Raw genomic sequence first — 23,735 nt, 5'->3', positions numbered from 1 at the left:
AGCTTCCAGGGTTAATTTTTTCTCTGTTGGATTTAAAGCTAACATTTCACAGTCCTGTAGGACAAACTGAAGAATGTGTTTTGGGAGAGATGCCTAAACTATCAGAGGACAGGACTGCTTTATAAGAGTATAGGTGCTCAAGCAATAATGAGATTTTTATTTTATTCTTGTAGGTAATCACGCTTTATTATAGCTTCTTAGACTTTGATGTTTTTTAGTATCCACAATTACCAAAGGGTAGTTTACCTAAGAAAAATTTGTTCCCAACAAACAGAGCATCAGACCTCAATTTCAGCTCCCGAGGAAATAACCACTGCAAGATCAGTCAAACCCGCTGTGCTTTCTGTGTACTGTACTGCTTGCTCTGCTCAGTGTAACTTCAGGGTAACATTTTACTCCTAAAAGGCAGCCTAGTCAGCTGTAAATGAATAATGATTCCCTAGTATCAAGCAGAGAATAGGACTTTCAGATATCCTCAGAGTCCAGAAATGTGCCTGGCACCTGTGTCTGTTGTTCTAAATATCCTGGATTTTTCTGACCTCTTCTAGCTCAAACAGAGGATCACAGGCATCATTTGGGGAAGCTTCCTTATTAAGAACTGTGAAGATCTGTCTATAATCAGTGTGTTCCACATCTTTGTGACCAGTTATTTTGCTTAGCTTGATTCTGAAGTCAGAGGAACAAATAAAGGGAGAGCAGACCCAAGCTCTGATGAACTTTGAACTTATTTGAATGCGAAGCTGATTAGCTACAATAGAGAAAACCAACACCACGGTCTAAACACCCTGAAATTCAGCACAGTAAGCTCCTGGATCTGAGTTTTGTGGTTCACATGCATCTTTACCTGTATCCATGTGAGAAATGTAAACATCTTCAAGTTGTCTCCTTCCCAGAAATACAGGGCTGTTTCTGCATTGAGTAATGCTGCTGCGTTGAGAGATGACACAGAAGGTGCCCCAGCTCCTGGACCCCTGGGTTTTCCCCAGGTGTCAGGTCACTCCTCACAGATAATTGCTTACCATCATCATCTAAAAGAACTACATCTTCCATGACTAGATTTACAGGTACAACCACTTAAAAAAAAAAAAGTATTCACACACAGTGAGGTAAATATGCGGGTTTATTGCAGCCAAGCCACTCCTTTCCGTGCTCATTCCTCCTCAGACATCTGCTCGTGGATGTTAAAACCCTAAGCACCTTTGGCAGGGGGATTGAACTCTGAAATCTGCAGCACCTGTAGCAGAGGAGCAATATTTGGGAAGGAATTGCTGTCTGAGGAAAAGCAGCAGCTTCAACTTGTGTCCCATGGGAGACAAGTGAATCTGAAGTTATATATTATATAAGACGTAGGGGATGACAGCAGTTTATGATTAACCTGAACTCTGCAAGAAGCATATAAGGAGAGAAAGAAGAAGAAAGCCAGAGAAGCAGCCAGGATGGAATCCAACATAAGGATCAACAATCCTGCGGACATCTCTGTTATTGTCATCTATTTTTTGGTAGTCCTGGCAGTGGGACTATGGGTAGGTTGGGATTTTATTTTATTTTATTTTATTTTTTACTTAATGAGCAGGTAGTTCATAGGGTCCTGGGAAAATGGCTCAGTAAGTGAAAATGTATAAGTGTATAAAGATTTTGGCGCCTAACTGAGATAGTTAATAAGTGTATGGTGGGGAAAATGTGGGTATTTACTGGAGAGGGGATGGTGACCCGGGGAGGCATCCATTTAGGTGGATGAATGGAACTAGAGGGGAAGGTGGGGTAATGAGGTTTGTGTGGGGAAGGAGCCGAGAGATCTGATCAGTAAAGGTCAGGCCAGCTAGAGTCCCTATTAGAAAGCAGGCCAGAGGTGAATAGATGGGGTTTAGCACCATGGAGCACAGGGACTGCGGTGAGAATTGGTGGTGTGAGGTGGTGCCATAGGAAATAGTGAGAAGAGGGAGTTGCAGGGAGAAGAATGGATGTGAAGTTAATGTGCGGGGAGGGCAGTATGGTGGTGTAACAGTAAAACTGGAGCTGTGGCTGTGTGACAGACCGGGGACTGCAGATCACTCTCAGCAAAGGAGTGAGATGGGTCAAGATTGTAGGTGCCATTTGAAGGCAGCATTATTGTGGCTTTTTTTTTGCCAGCGGGACCTTGACTACAGGGTGCAGTGCCATTGAAACTATGAGGAAGGAACGGTTTCAGGGGTGGCAACTGATGGCAATGACCTTCTGTTCCTGATCTAAGCACGGCAGTGCCTCCTGCCCTTACCCCGGCAATGCTGAATGTGCTGAGGACTGCAAGGGAAAACTCGGTGCCTAATCCGAAAACAAAGCCCAGTGCTTTCACAGCTAATGGAGAAAGGCAGATACTATCCTATTGGTGTAACCTCAGTGCTAAAGTGTTTGAAGATAATAGGCCAATACCGTGAGCTACAAAGCTTTAAACAGTGGAATGTCACTAAATTTCGGTTTCCTTGGGGCAAGCTCTCCTGGTCACCTGAACACCTGACCATTAACAAGCGGAGAGGAGGCATTGTCCCTCAGTAATCCTGTGTTTGCCAGGAGCATCCCAGGGGTCCATTTCACAGAGCAGAGAAGTCAGCTGCAAAACAAACCTCCCTTTCTAGCAGCCTGGCAATGTTTTGAAGAGCACCAAAAATTTGGGGTGTACACAAAATGGGCACAACTTTTTCTTTACCCCTTCGTCGTGGTAGTAGATGCCAAAAATGTAGCAAAAAATCTGAAGCCCCCAGTATACCTGAACACCTGGCTGTCTTGCAGGAGGGAGCTGGGTCTTTGCCACGGAAGTCTGGCTGTTGCTGTAGCTGAACTTTGTATTAAAGGTCTGTGACAAAAAAGGGCTGATCTGTGGCTTGTCAAGCAATTGTGTGCTGAGTAATTCCTGGAACCATTTCTTTACAGCAACAATGTCCTCTTTATTGGACAAATACTTATTCAGTTGCTGTATGTAGTTAAATGCAAATCTATTGTATTTACTTACTTCCTTCTGCATCAGAAGAAAAGAGGTGGCTAATTTTCCCAAATCTTCTTTCTTTATTTGCCTGTTCAATACCCATCAGAGGAGACAATGGGAATCCAATATTTGGATCAGGGTCATTAACAAAAATTGGACGAAGCTTTCCTCTAAAGCCTGTCATCCCTTGACAAATACAAAATGAGTGTGTGAAAAGGAAATTTTAGTTGGCTTCTTTTTTTGAACTTCAGAGAGAAGCAGGTACAATGCTAATATCACAACAAGAAAATAGATTTTTGTAGATATCTGCTGGGGCTGGATAGTATTGAGTAAAAAAGCTGCACGCTTTCTGTTAATGAACTTGCAACTTATAGTCTTTTTTGATGCCTGAAATCAAAGGTATTGCACCCCTGATGAAGTGTTCATATGAGCTTTTATGAAAAATGATCATTTTTTTTGTTAATTTTAATTTAATGTTTCACACTAACGAAAGGTGACGCAATGAAGCTTGAACAGTTAATGTAGACCTAGATACAAGAATCATTGCTCAGTTGTATTATTTTCTTCATCATAAGCTTGTTCTTTTTAGCCACTCCGTTTATTTCTTCCACTTTACCCTCCCCATATATTTTATCCCTCGGTTCTAGCTGTTTGTTCTTAGTCTGTGTATAGCTTGCCTATTATACTTAAAATATTATTCAATCTTTCTTTCTTTCTTTTTTTTTTTTCCCCAGGCTATGTACTCAACCAACCGAGGGACAGTAGGTGGATTCTTCCTGGCTGGACGAAGCATGGTTTGGTGGCCGGTGAGTGCTATATATTGTGTGTGTATGTAAAACATATGTATGTGTATGTGCATCCACTTCCATATGACTATGTCTAGTCCTTAAATGTTAAGCATCTCTATAATACTGTTGAGACTGTGATGGCTATGTCATGTAGATGCACTTCAAACTTTTTCTCTAGCCATGGTGACACAGGGCAAACTGCATGACAAAAGCCACCTGATAGGCAGGGAAAAGTATTGAGGAAGTTGTCTGTGTTGAGCTCTCAGCTGTCTTGATTATGTGACCAACTTGTTTGAACCTAGATACATTGGTAATGTCAGTGTAGACAAATCCAGTGCTTTGTCTTTCAGCTCACTTTAAAACTTTTTAATATTTTGAATTTATTACTTTCACTGCACTCAAAGAAGCTGGCTCATTTTGAGGTTATCGCAGAGAAGAATTAATTTACTGAAATTTTTTCCTCGTATTGCTCTATTGTTTCCACTTTTGGTAACAAGTTCTGGTCTGTACAAGGAGAAAATCCTGGAAATATTATGATAAGTTATTGGTAAAATATAGTTTAAATTTATTTAAAGATTATGTGTGACTTATATTGTTTGTCTTCTGTGGATCTGTATTCTCTTTCAAGGTGGAGAAAAGGAGTCACAGACACAAAACATGTTCATAGCCATCCATCAGGCCTCTGGCAGAAATTATATTAGAAACACTTACCAATTTCTTCCAGACCATACGGTCTGTTTAGTGTGACTTCTTGGAAAAGCAGAAAACTCAGGCAAACCTGCATTTTCTGTATTACTTGTGTGGTACATGCTTCCATGTGCTTGAATGGAAATCCTCAACATTCCTGATCTTGCATTCAGACTCCAAAAATGTTTTTGCACTTCATTAAGACTTTTGATTCAAGATTCCACCCACATGGATTCCGTTACAGGATCAGGGAGAGTGAGAGTAAATATTTGTTGTCTAAAAATTTAGAAATTTTGTTAAAGTAGGCTGCAGAAATACCTACACATCTTTCAGTCTTCTTGTGCTTCAGGGAGCTGCTCTCTGCCTTTAGGAAGGATTGGGACTGCCTCTTTAATGACATAAAAATATTAAAGGCCAATGACAGTAAAAGGTTTCCTCATTTAGTATAGTAGATCTAAGAAAATTCAAGTTCCTTTGGAAGACTGAGGAAAGAGAAAGTTTCCAAGTTATTTTAAGATAAATCCCATAATTCTAGGGGGAGAGAAAAAACCCAAACAGATTACTTTGCTGAACTGTCACTTTAATCGGTGGGCTGGTTTTAACCTCGTGCAATTCTGTATGCCTGTCAAGGGTGAATATGCCCTTTTGTGCAGATGTAAATGAAGGTGGAAGAAGCAAGTGCAGGAAAGACTCACCATAAAAAACTTCTGTCTTGCTCCAGTGGCACTGAGAACTCCTAATGATTCCCCTAAGACCCAGGGAAGATTATCTAACACTGAGTTCTCTGCCAACACAAACCCAACGGATTCAGCAAGCTCCCTTCCTCCAGTGGGAAGACAAAAGGGATGACCCCACAGTGCAGTGGTTGCTGCTAGGATCCTCTCTCTCTCCTGCCCAAACTTTGAGCTCAGCACGGATGAAGTGCTAGTCATCAATGGAGTCCTAGACCACGCCTTCAGTCCTTCCCTTTGGAATGCCAGGAGTGTCTTTCTGCACCATAAAAATAAACCCTTCTTGCTATTCTTCCTGGTATCACTCAAAATAAACAAACGGCAAGCACTCAAACCACAAACTAAATACCATGTCAGCAGCACCACCTTGGAAAGTTTGCCTTGCATAAAAAGAGATTCAAAACACCTATTCCCACAGTTTAGCAGGTAGATAGGCTGTCCATCACCCAGTGCAAACTGGGCTGAAATGACTAGGAAACTAATGAAAGTATAGAAAGTTCAGCCAAAGATGCGATCTCAGTTCTGCAACAGCTAAGGCTGTGTGTATTTTTTTACCTTTTCTGTGCTTTGACTTTTCTTTTGTGTCACGTCAGGACTAACCTGGCATGGTTCTGGAAAGCCCAGATACATTACCACAGACTGTAGATGAGAGGCAGGGTGGGGGAAGTTGTTTTGTAAGTGGACTCTTTGTTTACAGATTTCTTCCGTGCGATTTCAGGATAATGACTCTTGCCATGTAATTGCTTTCTGGAACAGAGAAGAAAAAAAAAAAATCCTTCCACAAACTTGTTATAAATTTAATTCCCTTAAACTAATTGTATTTTTCAGTGGTTGTGCTATGTTCTATGCTCTACAGGGCCACCATAAGTGGCTTTTCTGACCCCACAGGGAAAGAGGCTCATTAGCAGTGTATTAGGATCTCTTACTGACAAGCCTGGGAAAGGGATTCTATTCACTTAAATAATATAATAGCTGTGGTTTAGTAGACTAGAGGAGACTCTGGCAATCAAAGGCTGGAGGATAGTCCCACATTTGATATGGATTTTGCATGTTTGCCAGTCACTTTGCCTGATTGTGATTCAATTTCTCAATGTATAAAGTAGGAGCAAGACAGTTATCCTGGGCCAAATCTGTCCAACTTTGGCTCTGTTGGCTCCAATGGAATCCATGAAGGTTGCTTAGTATTTTGCAGAACCAAGCCCACAGTTAGTCTTTTCTGGCTGTTCTGCAGAGGTAATAGGTCACTTCTGTGTTAATTCACTGAAATCACTCCCCATGTGCAGTGGATGAGCCAACTCAATAGTTCCAGTAGATAATTAGGGATCAAGGTATGTAATTACATTCTCACTGATTGCCAGAAATCAAAATCCATCGTGGGTTAATCATAATGGTATGAAATGCTGTGCCCTTTCCACAGTCTTTTTACAGAAACTAGGAGAAGAATCTTCAGGAAACTGGTTTTGGTCTCCTGGACTTTGAGGGAAATATCTTCAGGAAAGACACATATGGCTCTTTAAATACCCAAAACCAGTTCTGCTTTTTCCAAAAAGACATGGAGAAGCTCAAGGAAAGTGACAGCTTTGTAACAATGGGCCTTGCAAACCGAATGTTAGCTTCTTTGTTAGATGAAGGAGTTAGGTTCAGCCAAATACTTTCTACCATTGTAGGAAACGAAGTATCTGTTCCTGGAGAACAGCCAGCTTTGGTAGCAGCGACTCTCACAGGATTAACAGGGTTTCATGCACAATTAAAAAACCCACAACTTCAGTTTTGAAGCTTTCCTGCTTTTGAATTTTGTTCTTCAGGTTCTGTAGTTTTGCAGACAGAACTGTCTGTACAAAATTATGGGTTACCTTACATACCTCAGTTCCTGAGGCATAAATGCTAATAGGACAAAAAGTATCTGCTGGGCATCTGAAGTCCAGCTATGGTTAGAAAGATTTACTGACTAGTAAGTAGGAAGCATGCAGAGTCAGTGATGTACTACACCTTAAACAGAAAGGTAACTCAGCTCGTTTGTTGTCGCTTATGTGTTGATCTTTGTGAGAGAGGGAAGAATTAAGGAAAAAAAACCCAACAGGTTTTTGTTTCAGTTCTCCATGGCTTATTTTCGTGGCCATCAGAACTGACCACTGGCACGATTTCTCTGATCTCTGCATCCGGTTAAGTTTTACATGTTCTCAGAATTCTCCCCACTTGCTGAATCGGACATTGCTGTGAGGAGCCAGGAAAGACAACTGGTATGAATAAGGTTTGTATTTCCTTTTGTTAGGTAAAGTGGAATAAAAAATTAACTTATTTTGTCAAGTTCCATGCAAAAAATAGCGTGAAATCAATAGTTTTCAGAACAAAAAGAATAATAAAATAATCAAAGCAAAGCTCTGGTAGAAAAGGAAAAGTTCAGTGAAACAGATTTCTACAGAATCTGTCAGAATTTTCCAATTGGCTGGGAGGTGTTATTTCTGTCTCAGAGGACAAAGGTGGAAAGGTATCAGATCAGCCTGCTTGCGACTGTGCTGTTGCAACAGCCACTGGGCTTGTTGGAAGACAGAGACACATTATTTGATGTGTATTGTATATTCATCTCTCTCGCTTAGTGAATTAGGAAGTGTATAAATGTGGTTTAATGCATATTTGGCAATAATGCAAAACAGAATTTTCAGAGTAGTTGGGAAAGCTGAATAAAAGCCTACACTTCTTTCTTTGGGTCTCAGAGCCTTGAAAGGGTGACAGTAATATTTCATTGTAAGCAGTGTACTGATTTTTCCAAAGTGACTAAGGGTGATCCCAAAAAACTCAGGTAGGAAAAAATATATCCTTCCATCAGGGTTGGAAGGATGCAACACATGTTGCAGGGAAGAGTTGTGAGTTAAAGAAAAGCATGGACACTGTCAAGGCATAGTTCTCAAACAAGGGAATGAGAAATTTGTCCAGGGAAGAGGGGTCTGAGAAGCAGCTTCTGCAGGTGACTCATGGGAGGAGCGATACTTCAAGACAAGGCTCATGACCTCATGCTGATGTGAGGGAGCCTCTGCTGTTCTCTGTAAAGGGGCTAAAGGCCACAGGCAAGGTGTGCTTGGGATTGGGGAAAAGAGTTGGACACCGAGCTAACACTTTCAAACAGGAAAGTGGACATCAGGGTCATAGGATATGTATTAGCAGGTCCTGGGCGGGGGGGAGAAAAGCCATAAGCTGTAAAGTCTGCACACTGTCACTGCAGCGGTCACTGATTTGCGAAGTACATCGTATATGATTTGGAACAGCAAGTGCTGGGATGTCAGTGCATGCTCAAGTTAATGAAAAGAGCAAGGTGAAACGGTTAATGAATAACATGGGAAAAACATAGTGATTATCATCTGCCTGCAGCATGGTGGTGCTTTTCCTGAACAGAGTACTCTTGTTAAAACCTGACCTCTTAAAAGATTTTAAAAGTTAATGTTCTACGTTTTTCCCAGGTTAGTTCAGTTTTTTGTCCTCTCTTTCCCTCTTAACAGCTTTTGTTCCTTTCAATCAACTTTCTTCTTTGCTTTTCCTCCTAGATCTGTTTTTAAAATCAATTCACTAACACATTCACTGAGAACAGTTAACACTTCAAGAAAATTGTTTCCCTCTGTCATTGCCCAGTCACAGCCTAGCGTTCTTTAGGTCATGCATAGGTGTACTGCAGCATCTACCAATGGCAAGTCAAGCAGTTCCAGTAATCAGCCTTTTCAGTACTAAAATACCGCAGCAGTAGGTTCTTCAGCAAGACAGCTTGGGCCCAGAGCCTATCTGCCTTCTTCCCTCATCCTTAAAGTACTGCCGTGGCAGACTGGAAACTTCTCTTTCCCCTCTGGCATCAGCAGCTAACAGGGTGCACGCATATTTGGTAAACACTCCTCTGCTTAAACCATGCCGCAGTTTTAAGGGTAATATGCATTTTCCCAGCTGTGAAGTCATGTTCTACCTTTCCATGTATACATAACAATAGAAAACATTTTTTAAATTGCATCCATTATTAGTAAGTGTTGATCTTACAGTTCTGCTGCACTGGATGTTCCCTAATTCAGAGAATAAAATTTAGAAAGTGAAGGTGGTATCTGCATTCACATTGTTTTGTCTTTGCGCTGGCCCTAAATATGTTGGTAATTTTGCATTGTTTTTGTTTGCTTTTGTCTATTTCTTACAATACAATTGTACTCTGGATAAAGTTGGGAACACAGCATTCTCAGCGAATGCTACAAGATGTCCGGAGGTTTCAGGCACTGAGCCAAGGCTTACTGCAGCTGTCAGTTCTTAAAGTTCTTCATTAGCTGCTTTTGTTACTTGGATCTGCTTGCAGTACATTTTAAGCTTTTGAAACAGGAGAGGGAACACATTAAATAAAATCAGAGATTAATGTGGTTAATCTTTTATGGTGATTGCATTTCTAGTAATCTAGATTTAAGTTTACTTATGCATCTCCAGGGAAAGCACTGGACAACAATGCTAATGCCTGGTATAAATGGTATTTATTTCTTCACAATCATTGCTGGGAAAACACTGTTGCTGTCACAAAGAGGTTAGAAGAAAAAGTTTTCTTTATTACCAGTGATCTCTCTGGCTGATTTGCTAATGCTTGTTGCAACACTTATCATTCCTGTAGAAATACCCGTCATATGACAAACTGGTTACATTTCTGTAGGGCACAACTGACTTCTAGAAATGTTTTTTAAAAAAAAAAATCCAAAACTGAGTGAACTTAGGGACATAAATTTCCTGCCACAGCAAAAGAACAGTTTGTCTGCAAAAAGACTAGAAGAAATCAGGAGATCAAACTGAGGAAGGAGGAAAAAGTAAGCTTGGAAAAGAAAGAGTGGAATCCTCTGATGAATTTTATTTGTATGTTGCATATGAAAAATGGGGGAGGAAAATCTATTTTGTGATTAGAGATCAGGATTGTGAGATGAAGAGCATGGTTGCTATTCCTGGCTATGGCATAGCTCTATAGAATAAATCTGATCTTCAGAGGTGGATTTCTATGATGAAATCCCTTTTATCCTCCTGAATCTCAAGCAATCGTCCCTGTGCTCTCAGAAATATTGACTAAATTTTTACTGCTACTCAAAGAACTCACTGCAGTGACTGCAGTCCTGGACATTTGTAACTATTCCCTTTATATACATTTTAGGTCCCTAAAAATCTCCCAGTGAGTTGCAGACAAGGAATATTTCTCCCTTTTGTAAGGTGACTCCAGACATATTCCAACCACCTGTACTTGGGAACTACATACGGAGAATGTGCCAGATGCAGGTCCTGCGTTCATATGTCTAAAAAAACATTTTTAAGCTCCTTGGGATCTTTCAACGTGAGAGGTCTACCTCAAATGAGAGCTTTAGAAGCTGGTCACCAGAGGTTCTTTGGCCTACTTTCTGTATGCTTTGCTTTTATTTTTAACCCTGTTTCCTTTTTTCCTGTAGCTTTCAGAAGACATAAAGAAAAAAGGAAGTGAATAAAAAAATGCTCACTCGCCTCTTTTCATCTCAGAACTACTTCAGCTCACACGTCTTCTGCCTACAATACCCAACCCAACCTCTTTTTCATGCTTGAGTTCTCACCCTGCATCCTTCAATGTCTGACCTTGTAAATTATCATTAGGTGTTTCTGCTGCCTTTAATGGTTTCATTTTGAGGAAATGAAGCTCATACCATTTCTCTTAATCTTTTCTATTGTCTGAGCTATTCAATGAAGAATTAGATCTTTTGGCACAATCTCTCTTTCGTGAACGGCTCCTGCCTGTCTGTAATCCAACATAAACCTTTCATTTTTTTTAAACTCTCCCTGTTCATCAATTCCTACGTTCTCCCCACTGTTCTGTTTGTATGATCAGTGCGATATTTGGGGGTCTTAGAGATCCAGCACTTCTTAAATATAACTCCTTGATTTGCTATTGTTTGTATCTTCCAGAAGCACGTTCTCAGCAGATATTTCTACCGTGCAGCTTTCAGAATTTAATTCAGGAATCGAATATCTTTTGACTAAAAGTGAACCAAGTACAAAGTCTGTACAACTCTCACCCATGATACATGTAGTTCCACAGACTGTGGAATATGAAATAGGGAGTGCCAGTTGAACAAGTGGGTATGCACTTATCGTTTCCTCCTTGAGCAAGACAGATCATAGTCTTCTTCCCTAATTGTTTGGATATCGCCCAAATGTAAGTTAGTCAAATTTTGCAAATATTTAAAAATCTATGTTGGTGTCATAAACTATTTGCCTCAACTGGAAGAAGATCTTCTGTGTAGCATCCTATTCATTCTCATTGTTGTAGATATGATGGCTGGAGTCTCAGGTTTGAGGGGGAACAATGAGAGGGAGTCTTGAAAGTTGTCAAGGAAGTTGGTTGTCAATCATTCTCATCATCACCATCTGATGATAGATAGGCATGAGTTCAAAATGCCAAATGAACATGATTTTTTTCAAGTTACCATGAACAGGGCCTAAGAGCAAAATATTGTTCTTTCTGTTTCCAGATTGGTGCTTCTCTGTTTGCCAGTAACATTGGCAGTGGACATTTTGTGGGAATAGCAGGAACAGCAGCAGCTGGAGGAATTGCCATTGGAGGATATGAATGGAATGTAAGTGGCATGCATTTAAGTGAACATATTTCTGACATCAGGATTATCTGCAAAAGTTAATCAAAATAACATTGCCTAATAATTTAGGACTCTCAAAGTTTGTGCTTGGCAACACTTGTTTTCTGTACAGACCAGTAAGTGCCAATGTAATCTACTATTTAATTCATCCTCCTTGGTCCTTGTCCAAGCCACTGGGAGAAGATGACCCTTTTGTGTTGAATGAGGCTTTTTAGAGAGCATTTGAACCAAATTAATTGGTGGATTCTCTTCTCTATACGTATCTTTTGATTACTTTTCAAGTATTTATAAAGAGCACTTTCAGACTGCAGGATGTTGGGAAGAATTTATCAGTTTTGTAATCCATAGTATTTTTTACAGCATTTTGCTATGTAGGTGTTGTTGAAGGGGCTTTGATTTCTTCACAGGCTATAAGAAATTATGGACATCCTTCACAACAATCTGCATTCCAAAAATCTTTTCCTCTTTACTTTCTCCTTCCTTTAATTATGTGTGTGTTTTGTTTATGGTTGCAGTATAGGGTAGAGATATCCAAGCTGACTTTAAATGAACTACTTGGGGTACCAGGGGTAGTGTTAACTGCAGCAGCATGGAGATTCACATGAGCTAATTCAGTCCATTTCCTTGTATTCTCAGGCTCTGTGGGTGTGGATAATAATGCCTTTTTTCTGCTGAATTCACCTTCATGGAAAGCATTATACCATGACACCAAGGACTTAATGAGCGTACATAGGTCGATACTTTCCTTGCATATAATTCTGCACAGTGAAAGAAGCATACCACCCTGAGGGATTTGGCTTTTTTCCTTAGCAAGTAGATGGTTGCTGCAAATAGTCAAGTACTCATATGATATAAATATTTAAGAAGAAGGATAAAGGCTAAAATGAACTCTATGAGATATGCACAGTTAATGTCATCTTTCTCTGTTTGCTTACACTAGTCCTGTAAGAAACCTGATCTCCCTTCTCTTTGTACCCAAACTAAGCAAAACAGAACAGAACAAACATTGCTTGAATTTCATGGTTTTCAAATCTCTAGGACCCATATGCTTCTTCAAACATATCCACCTCTAACACTTCATCTCCTGGGAGGTTCTCTGTGGACTAATATCAATACACAGTGCACAACAATTGTTGTTTAGGAAGAAGCAATGATGCAGGTGTGTATTTGAGCAGATACATTACGTAGTTCATTACTTATGACATAGTGGGACTGGTGTACAGGTTACTAGACATGGTGGAAATACTGCTCTTGACTGTATAATCTGATTCTCCTCTTGAAAGAGATACTAAGTTTGACTGTTATCGTGCTTGTGTATCTCTATTATTCCACTGAAATTATTTCTAATTTGTATTAGTATGACAGCAGAAGCTGTCCCTATATTTCTTGTCCATCTTATGGTTTTGATCTAAGGGCAGAACTTAAAAGATACAGTTAATAAAGCTGTCTAAGCCCTGTGGACAGAATAAATGCAGAGTGCAGCTCTGAGAGCAGGATTTTGTTCTATATTTGTCGATTTAAATATGTACAACTCTATATCAGACAGCATTAGCTAGCCATTTAAGTCAGAAAACTGTGACACTGCAATACAATAAGATCTATAGTTCACAAAATACACATGGTAACACAAAACATATTATGAAATGGTAATGTGGAAATACAAAATATTTAACTAAATGCATGTGGTACATCCTGTACAGTATGTGGGATTGTTGTAGAACATACGGCCATCTCACAGAGACCCAGTGCAGAAGGCAGTTAATGATCAAAATAATAATCAAAAGAAGTGCTGCTCTCCCCAGTACCTAGATTTGCAGGTGGCACAACATACCATTGCAGCATACCTGATTCTGGGTGGGAAAGTATCCTGCATTAGTGTCTCTGGGATCAAGATGCTAGCAAATAGGTCTCAGGCAGCAGGCTTCACCTTCCTTAATATTTCCCAGAAATGGTAGTCTTACGGGCTGGTTGCATTTTAACCATCATTAAACCAGGATCCCTGGGCCTGCTCTGAAGAGGGCTGGGATAATCTGGTGATGCTAGTGGAGTGGTGCTTTGATACTAGAGGGCAATCCTGTGAGCAGAAATCAGCTGTGTTTCTAGAAAATGTATTATTATCATGTGTGCTTCTCTGGGACATCTAGCATGAAATCCAGGCTGCATAATACCTGACAATTTTTTTGGCCAAGATTTCATTCCCAAATTTTCGACTGTAAATCAAAGGACAGAGCAGTCGTTCCTCCCCCCGAGCCCCGCAATACCCAGGTTTATGTGGTTTCAATGGTCTCTAGCTGCTGTTGGGTCTGATAAATGGTCTTTGGGAGTGCTGTCTAGAGAGAGGGGGCTAATTCAGCTGATCTTGTCTTGGCTGCAGGCTCTGATATTTGTGGTTGTTCTAGGATGGCTGTTTGTACCCATCTACATCAAAGCTGGGGTAAGTCAAAACAGTACGTTACACTTTGCTGCTCATGTTTGCGGATCAGGTCTTGAATATTGCAAAGCCATTATGAATGGCACGAGATCTGAGCATGCTAGAACTGTACTATATTATGTCTGTATGTATTTGAAAAATGAGGATTCTCTGTTCTGAGACCTGAGCTGAGAAGCACTTGGTACTCTCTCCTTGTTCTCCTTTGATTCCTGGAGCTGCTCTTGCAACTGCATTTGCAGCTCCCCTCCCTTTGCCCTCCACTCTTACAGTATCTGAGTAGCAAAAAACTTCCTCTAATTTGCTTTGTATCTGTTCCCCATTATCTGAAACCTTATCTACCCTTCCTGCAGGTGGTGACAATGCCAGAGTATCTGAAGAAGCGTTTTGGTGGGAAACGGATTCAGGTCTACCTGTCAGTCCTTTCCCTGATCTTGTATATTTTCACAAAGATCTCAGTAAGTAAAACTTTTAGAGCATTTCTTCCGTCCTACATTGATCGAAAGAAAAGAAACTCCCGTTTACGATATTGCTCACACAATTGGTAAATTGTTTCTGATTTGGAGCCCTTGGTTGAATTAAGGACTGTAAAAATATGATTTTGTGTTTTCTTCATTCTGTCTAGGGAGATTGTGTATCCAGATCTGTTCTTCAATCCAAGTTTTTTCCTTCCTGGCAATGTCTCTTGATGCTTGTTGTGCTTCCCCTTTCTTTTTCAGGTTTTAAGGTTTACTTCTACTTATGTTCTCCTCTAGAACAAGTCAGAGTCGAGGGAAACTTATATGATCTTGCAGTCTATCATCCTAGGGATCCGTGAAACATGTGGCAGGAATTTTTGTCCCCAAACTTCATATTTATCTGTTTTAGCATCCTCTGGTGAACATGCTGTCAGTAATATAGATGAGGGAAAAGAGCAAGAGGGCTATGGAGAAAAAGAGAATAATAGGAATTAGAAAATAAGGGAGTGGGGAAATGCAAAGGAGGGAAATTATAACAGCTGAGGTGAAAGGAGGGAAGACGAGAGATTCTTTTAATGGGCAAGTGTATTAAGTAAGTGGTTGTGTTGCTGTGAACTAGTGAAGGCAGCTGGTATTTTCCATATATCTTGAAACTACCAAGCCTCTAAAGAAGTCCACAGTTCAGGCATAGCTCAGTCTGTTGTTTTGTAGAAGTTGCCATGGCAGATTACTCTTTGCCCTCTGAATGGGAGCTGAGTGATAATGGTGCAATTTAAGCTAAAAGATTGGCCTTTTGCTCTCATTCTCACATCTTTACGATAACTGATCCTTAGAAAGGTTATAAATTAAACAGGTTGGTACTGTGGAGCTGGCCTCAGAGTTGGATTTCCATATATTTCAAAAGGATTAGTTGATTTGCTGCTGTTGTGCTTAACTACCATAATCAGAAATCCCAGGTATGACAGAGAGTTCTGGCAGCTCTAGCAGCTGAGAAATTTTTCCAGTCAGATGATTCACAGTCCTATTACTTGGGCCCCACTCTACCAGTGGCCCATCCCAGCTTCCCGTCAACCCAATTATTCCAGATGCGTGTCGGGAATTGCCATGGAGCTGGGTCTCTGTGCCATGCAGGGGAAAAATCTGGTGCACAAGTTCCTGTAACCATTTCTCTTCTTCCCCCCATCTGCCCAGAACAACTCTGACAGTGTCTGTCCCATGTACAAATGTGGCTCAGACTTCTGTAGTATACAAACATGCCTTCTGCATTGTTGTCTTATGTCACTATATTCGGTAGGGCAGGATTTGCCCAGGTCTGATTTACTTGCCATGTCTTATTCAGAATAGGCAGACCAGTCAAAGTCCTTGGAGGTTTCAGGTACTGTCAGAGGATGTCAGAGTAGGTTTTTCTATACCATGCTATGCAACGCCATGCCCAAGTTGTCTCCAGATGAACCAGCTCCAGAAGCAGAAAGGGAAGGGCTGTTCCATCCTGGACCGTAGCTAACTTCTTTGTGCTGTGTAGAGATATGCATGCTAGGTGAAGCTAGCACAGGTCTCGCTTCCCAGAGGTACGTTGTATATCCAAACATACCCATGTGTTGACAATCCATGCCATAGCCAGCTTGGAGATTTGCATTTTACTTCCGTGACTGCTGCCTTTGCAAACACTGCCTTGTGATCTTTGCGGCTTACTGAGATTTGATATAGAAGGCAGAAGTTTCTGCCCTTCCCTTAACAGGTAGTCACACCTATCAGTTTGACAGTGATACTTACTGCCTCCTATCCTTGTAGAAGAGTGGCGGCGTCTTTCTGGGGTAGTTATTTCATGTGCTGCTTCCTTATGTGTTAAAATATTATCTAATCTTCTTAATAGTATAATTATTACTGTGCTTTCCAGTGAACAATATAATACGTTGGTTCGTGTAACTCCTGGCATGCTCTTTCTGGCACAGTGCCCACCACCATGTGATGATCAGATTCCCTTTGCACACCTCTGTACAAGGTCGTTACCATTTCTCTCTTTTCCTGCACATTTTCTGTGTATTTTTAATTGAATTCTTACCTTGTTTTGTGGCTAATCAACCACTTGCCAGACAAGGCCATGCTGCAAGGTGTTGATCTTTGGGATCAGGACACACGTAATCTTTGAGCCCAAAGGATTTCTGTTGCACAGGTGCCTCACATGTACATGCTTCCTAAGCATGCAGGGCTTTGTAAGTAATGCCCGTAGCAGCTTTCAGGGGCTTGCTAGCCACTAGTGTTGCTGATATTGGCCACTATGCCAAACAAAATGGCCTAGTAAAAATAAAATCTTGATGGAGAGTAATGGACTAAATTATGACATGACAATTAAGACCTGAATGCTTTTGAAGAAATCAGAAATTATAAACCAGAATTTCTGAATGTATTACAGCATTTTCTTTACATTCATTGTGCATAATTTCAGTAGTAAATATATGGGTATAGACTTACTGGGGGAAGAGGAGCTAGAAGGATAACCTCCTCTTAGGACTGCATGGTGTAGGGGGTAAAGAGTATGTGCCACTGCCCTGAATCCCACATTAACATTGCAGCTGGATTCACTCAATTGGCATGTGTTCTGCCAGTTGTTCCTGCATGATCTGTGGATGGCTTTGGAGAGAGAGCTTGTGATGTAAAGGAAAGATTTACTCTATTCAGAGATAAGATAAGGATTAAATAGTGTCCATAAAAGAGTATTAATGGAAAAACAAGGAAATATTGGAAGGAAATAATCTAATTGGGAGGGAGGAGCAGTGAAGTTGGAAGGTAACTCAGCAATTCGAAGAAGCTGATACATTGCTCAGGATGCTAAATAATTAACTATACATTTCTTTCTGGGGGTCATTTTAGCACCGTTAATATTTAAGGCTATGTAGGCTAAACTAAAGCCAAGACCAATAAAAGAAAGATCTGGGACATAAGATGGTCAGTGGTGTGAAAAGATAGGAAAAAAATATTCCCACAGGAAGAAGGGACAAAGGATATGCTCTAACAGCCACTGGGGTTAAGAGCTAAATGTCCTGGTTCCCAGTTCCAAACTAAAACCTGTAAGAAATCAAATCATATCAAGCTGCTCCAGAGGTGGAGTTCTGGGAGTGGGACCTCTGTTGTGATTCACACTGCTTCACAGTTGTTTTCTGCACGTCAGGGCAGTAGGGAAGGCCTCTTGCTGCAGAGGTCCATACCTCTTCCTCATTCTTGAGAGTGAACTAAGGGTGAGATCATACCCTGCAGTCTTGGTTTCAGCGTCTCTGGAATGAATAGGGTTTCTTCATCTGGCATCTCCCAGCTAGCCAGACTGCGTAACTGCTTATTAGTATATCTGACCTGCCTTACCTCAGCCTAGCCGTCGACAAAAGCCGTGCAAGTGCCTGTTCTGTGATCACAGGCTCTGGTTGTCCGCAGCCTGGCCTGTGGAACCTCCCGCTCCTCCAGCAAGCTGCCACCTAGCAGATGCCCTGCAGTAATTGTGTGTGCAGGCTTTGCTGCAGGGCACATGTAATGTTGTTTATCTTTGTTTCTCAGACCCTGCATATGGGCAGTTCCTGCAGCATTTTCCAGCTCCTGAGCTTGCTGCACACCACTAGGGCTTGTAATGTTAAATGAGGATAGGACTCCCTGTATAGAGTCCTCGTATAGGTGGTGTGGTACACAGAAGGGAGGCATGCAGGTGGGATTGGAGATGAGCCAGTGAACTGGGTGCTCAGGAGCAAGGATAGGTACAGATGCAAACCTCTAATGAAAGCATAATTTACAGTAATGCATTACAAGTGCACTGGGGTTGATTATTCTGATTGCAAACTTGGATAAATAACATTGATGCAAATTATCTCTAAATCAGGAACTGATTTAATGTGATTAAAATCCCAGAGTGTTACTCTGAAACCTGAACAATTCCTTTCTTATGCAAGAGCTAAAGGTCTCTTCTGTTAGCCAACTGATGTCAATTATTCTGACAGGAACTTAGAAATAGACATAAGATAAGATGTTTGCCTTTAATTACCATTTGTCCTGAACCAGCAAGACTAGCTATACCACATGTATGCAACCAGTAAAGAAAAAATAAGAGGCTTATAAAGTAGCATTAAATGAAGAGAACCATGCCATGTCTTGGAGGTGTCACAGAGTGCATCCGTGCACATAGGAGCAAGTGTAACCTGAGCTTCAAGTAATTCGTTATTAAGCTGTCTCTCAGTATGTAAGCACAGAGTAGGGACGTGACTCTGTGTCTAGCTAAAAGGAGCCATTGAAAAAGATCTAGAAATTCTTTGAGAAGTGTTACAACTCTTGTACTGAAAGCAGCATGGCACTGAGAGGAGTCTGGCAGTTGTACTAAAATCATCTCTATTTTCATTTTGCACTTTTTTTGTGTGTGTGTGTGCAGTACTGTAAGGAGGGAGTTGTATATTTCAGTACCCTCATCATGAATGTGTAATGTGCCATCATCATGAATTTAAACATTGCTTAATCTATAATTTTTTCTTTTACAGGCAGATATATTCTCTGGAGCTGTATTTATACAGCTGGCCATAGGGCTGAATCTTTATTTGGCCATAATCATCCTGCTTGCTATTACTGCTCTTTACACCATCACAGGTGAGTTTGCAGAGAAGTCTGATAAATCAAAGAGGTTAGGGGAGCCAGAAAAAAGAGAAGAGGGGAGGTGGGTAAGAGGGGAGAAATGAAAACTTGAAAGGGGAGTCATTTACAGTGGTCTTTGAAAGAGAGAGGCGGTGAGAAAAGTAAAAAAAAAAGTATTTCCACTGAGGCATTTGCACAGAGGCTAACCTGTTTGTCTTGACTTCTTTGCCATTAGGTGGCCTTGCAGCTGTGATTTACACAGACACCTTACAAACATTTATCATGGTAGTGGGATCCTTTATTCTCATGGGATTTGGTAAGTAAATCAGATGAATTAAACAGGAATGTTCAACCACGAATCCCACAGTGGCTATGGAAATGGATCCTGCAGTGTGGAACCCTGTTATCTTAACCAGCAGATTTCAGTTCATATACCTATTTGTCAGGGAAGAAAATAGGCATATCGCCAAGCGCTTTAGTCATTGAGACCACTCCATCGCCAAAGCACAGGTGAATGTGTAGGTAATATATATCATCCCATGGCAGAACAGGACTTGTGATGGCTAATGAGGTAAAAGCAGAGCTGTTTGCAGGTGATGATGATACTCTTGAGAAGTTCAGAGAGTATCTTGTTTTAAGAAGATTATAATTTCATAGATATTCAGATGCTAATGCATGAAAATTTCTGATTCAAAGTGAAGAGCTGTTGGTCACATTGCATGATTTTTCCTTGTTTCTAGCTGCTAGCTCGTCTTAAAACAACCCAAACATATTAACATTTTAAGTAAGCCTTGTAGTTGATCTATGGATGTCATTATATTGCTAGCTGGACAAAAGATACAAACTGAATGTTTATGCATAGGGCAATGTGTGTGTCCAGAAGACTATATGCATTTTAAAACAGAAATCATGCTGTTAAACAGAACTAATAGGAAGGGATCATAAGAAAGAAAGAAGTAGTGACAAGATTCTGTGAATTTGTAGTGTCCTTTCCTTATCCTTCTAGTTACTCAGCGCTTGGTTTTCCTCTAGCTAGGTCTTTCACTGAAATTAAATTATTCCACCATTGTTACAACAGAAATGACTTCAGACTGACCTAACCTGGTAAGACCCTGCCTTAGGTTCTCCCTAGGTTAACAGTGTGTGGAAATAACGTAACTTCATTTCACTTCTTGGCAAGGCATGTATAAGAGATGTTGAGACAGTGGAGCCTAAACCAATGTTTGCGAGCTATACAGAAACCTAAAAGGAAAGGTCACTTTGGTACTTAGGTTCTGTGAATACTTAAAAAACACTGTTTTCTGAAAATGTTGGTGTATACTGGCTAGGGTTTTTTTACATCCGTATTAAGGAGGTTTTTCTCCTCACATTCTCTAGCTCTATTTGAGATTTCAGTATTAAATGCTTTATTGCTACTTTTACTTTCTGTTTTTCAGCATTTTCTGAAGTAGGAGGGTATGATGTTTTCATGCGGAAGTACATGGAAGCAATTCCATCCAATATCTCCTACGGGAATACTACGATTAATGCAGAATGCTACACTCCTCGGAAGGATTCCTTTCACATCTTCCGAGATGCCGTCACTGGAGATCTGCCGTGGCCAGGGCTCCTCTTTGGTTTGAGCATCCTTGCTTTGTGGTACTGGTGCACAGATCAGGTAATGTGGAAGCCATATGCCTTGGAAATGCTGAACACAAGACTCTGCAGCCTAGTGTGATCTAGGGGTACTCTTCCCCCGCTGTAATTCAAAGCTGGGTCACGGAAATGGCAGTTATTTCAAGACTGGTCAGTGACTTCTCAGTTTCTGGTTTCTAAACCCCTCCCCCGTGTGAGAAAATGGAAAGGGTGTTCTTTCAATTTTTCTTATACGCTGTGCCCAGCAGATACTGTGTATAATTCCTTTCTCACTTTTTGTGTGTGACCATGTGTAAAAACACAGAGAGGTTGTAATATGAACATTTACTTAGGAAACCATGCATCAAATGATCCTTGTTAGACTGGGTCTAGATATGATTCCCCATTGTTGTGGTTTAACCTGGTAGGCAGCTAAACACCACACAGCTGTTCGCTCACTCCCCCCTGCCCAGTGGGATGGAGGAGAGAATCGGAAAAAAAAAGAGTAAAATTCATGGGTTGAGATAAAGACAGTTTACTAGGACAGAAAAGGAAGGGAAAACAATAATAATGATAAGAGAATATACAAAATAAGTGATGCACAATGCAATTGCTCACCACCCGCTGACCAATGCCCAGCCAGTTCCCGAGCAGTGGTAACCCCCCCCCGGCCAACTCCCCCCAGTTTATATACTGAGCATGACGTCCCATGGTATGGAATAGCCCTTTGGGCAGTTTGGGCCAGCTGTCCTGGCTGTGCCCCCTCCCAGCTTCTCGCTGGCAGGGCATGAGAAGCTGAAAAGTCCTTGACTAGTGCAAGCACTGCTTAGCCACAACTAAAACATCGGTGTGTTACCAACATTATTTTCATCCTAAATCCAAAACACAGCACTGTACCAGCTACCAGGAAGAAAATTCTAGCCCAGCTGAAACCAGGACACCCATTCAGTAATACTAGTTTGTTTCCTATTTGTGCGGCTTTCATCTTTGCATGCACAGTCTTGGAGGATGTTCTTTATATGTCAGGTCTTTCAGTCTGCAGACTCTTCCCCAATCCTCCTTCCTGCTCCCTAAAACCTACCATCCAGTTTCCCCGAGAGATCGCACTGACATGAGTAGAGGAAAGTGTGCACCTGCAACTGCGACACGTGAACGTGTCCAATCTCTAGCAAGTGATCTCACTGCATTCTGAATTGTGAGAAATATGATCTTCACAATCTGTCAACAAATGAACAAACCCCCCAATGTAACTGTAGCTATTGCTCAGGTAAATACTTTATTCCTTTTTGGCTTTTTAGTCTATCTACTTTAAGAACATCTTGTGAGAAAGAGTCTTACCTCTTAAACATACACTGGATAAATGATATTTTCCCTGACTTATTTCAAATATATCCTTTGATTTTCATGTAGTTTTCATTTTTCCTAGTGACAGCAATGGTAAATAGGCTCTTTCACTATCACAGAGATTAAGAAGTACCTTATACCTGGAACTGGGTATGGTATGTTCATGGAAATGCTATTCTTGGTTGAATCACGCCTGCTTGCCATGTCTCATTGACAGGTTATTGTCCAAAGATGTCTCTCTGGCAAGAATATGTCCCATGTGAAGGCTGGTTGTATCATGTGTGGATACCTGAAACTCTTGCCCATGTTTATCATAGTGATGCCTGGAATGATCAGCCGAATTTTGTATACAGGTATGCATGTGTATACAGAAATGCAAATTTCTTCTTGCTGCCTATATTTCACTGCCAATCTCTCTTAATTTCCTATTCTCTGTCCCTTCCAAACTACCTGTTAGATTGTCATCTTGTCATGCAAATTGTCCAGGCACATGTATGGACAAAAACTAGCTACACTGTAAGAAGCCACAGGTCTTCCTCTTTTCCCTGATCCCAGGTTTCTGCTAACGCTCTTGCTGTCGGTTTTAGGGGAGAGAAATTCCACAGTATGTTTGTTACAGCCCCACTCTGGCTGAATGAGTGGAAAATGCTGTTCAGGACTGATACTCTGCTGGGAATCAGAGGAAGAGGGTCATCAGTCACAGACAGCAATATTTTGGGCCATGCACAGTCCCGAGTGCGGTGTGGGGGAAATGCCAATCTCCCTTCTCTCTACTATCAGTGTGTTTAACAGCAGGCAGAGGAGAGATGTTCAGGTTGGAGGGAGAGGTCTTTCCAGTGTTCCTCTGCTGCTTCTTCTACTTGTTCTCCTTGTGTTGTTCAGCCCTGGTCTGACAAATTAATGCTGATCTCTTTTTTTTTTTTTTTTTGACCTCCAACACTTTTCAGTATTCTTTTAGAGAGGAAAGGAAGGATAGAGGCTTAGAATCACCTTCCTCCCTGCCAGCAGGCCAAGGATGATATCAAGCATGTCAATCCAGTGGTTCAACACAGAGATAAATTTTAGAAGCTCTACTAATTTGGGAGCAATCTGTTGTTTATAGGACCTTGTCTAACCCTGTCTTGTTATCCTCTCCTCAGATGTGGTGGCTTGTGTTGTGCCTGAAGTCTGCCAGCAGTACTGTGGCACTGCAGTTGGCTGTACAAATGTTGCTTATCCAAAAATGGTAGTGGAGCTTATGCCAAATGGTAAGACACTGTCTGTATTTGTTTGTTTGTTTTAGGAAAGGTGAGGCTGCCAGAGTGTAAAAACAGCTGATAGAGGGAGCCCAAGTCCCATATTTAGTTCAAAAATTCTTGCTAGAACTATGTACTATTAATCAAAGGGGTAGTCTATATTAGTTGTAGCTGTAGGTGCAGAATAGCTACACGCTGACAATGTCAGCTTTCAGCTGGCAAATACTGGGTGATGAAATGGTAATTGAGCTCCCTTTCTGTGAAGGTAAAAAATA

The 23,735-nt window shown here is 41.0% G+C and overlaps 1 protein-coding gene across 1 annotated transcript in view; it reads left to right on the top strand.

Moving 5' to 3' along the window:
• Window positions 1–1,168: 1,168 nt before the first annotated feature.
• The window catches only part of SLC5A1 (solute carrier family 5 member 1), a 28,591-nt gene continuing 6,024 nt past the window's right edge, over window positions 1,169–23,735 (top strand). The window contains exons 1-10 of the mRNA XM_076352850.1: window positions 1,169–1,523; window positions 3,694–3,765; window positions 11,657–11,761; window positions 14,154–14,213; window positions 14,561–14,665; window positions 19,177–19,282; window positions 19,503–19,583; window positions 20,704–20,924; window positions 22,443–22,578; window positions 23,365–23,472. Of these exons, the coding sequence (XP_076208965.1) occupies window positions 1,437–1,523; window positions 3,694–3,765; window positions 11,657–11,761; window positions 14,154–14,213; window positions 14,561–14,665; window positions 19,177–19,282; window positions 19,503–19,583; window positions 20,704–20,924; window positions 22,443–22,578; window positions 23,365–23,472 (1,081 nt within the window). The 5' untranslated portion in view covers window positions 1,169–1,436. The remainder of the gene's footprint in view (window positions 1,524–3,693; window positions 3,766–11,656; window positions 11,762–14,153; window positions 14,214–14,560; window positions 14,666–19,176; window positions 19,283–19,502; window positions 19,584–20,703; window positions 20,925–22,442; window positions 22,579–23,364; window positions 23,473–23,735) is intronic.

The sequence above is a fragment of the Aptenodytes patagonicus genome, chromosome 15 (genome assembly GCF_965638725.1).
Source record: "Aptenodytes patagonicus chromosome 15, bAptPat1.pri.cur, whole genome shotgun sequence".
In the NCBI taxonomy this organism is placed as follows: domain Eukaryota; kingdom Metazoa; phylum Chordata; class Aves; order Sphenisciformes; family Spheniscidae; genus Aptenodytes; species Aptenodytes patagonicus.
This window is presented reverse-complemented; position numbering and strand designations above follow the sequence as displayed.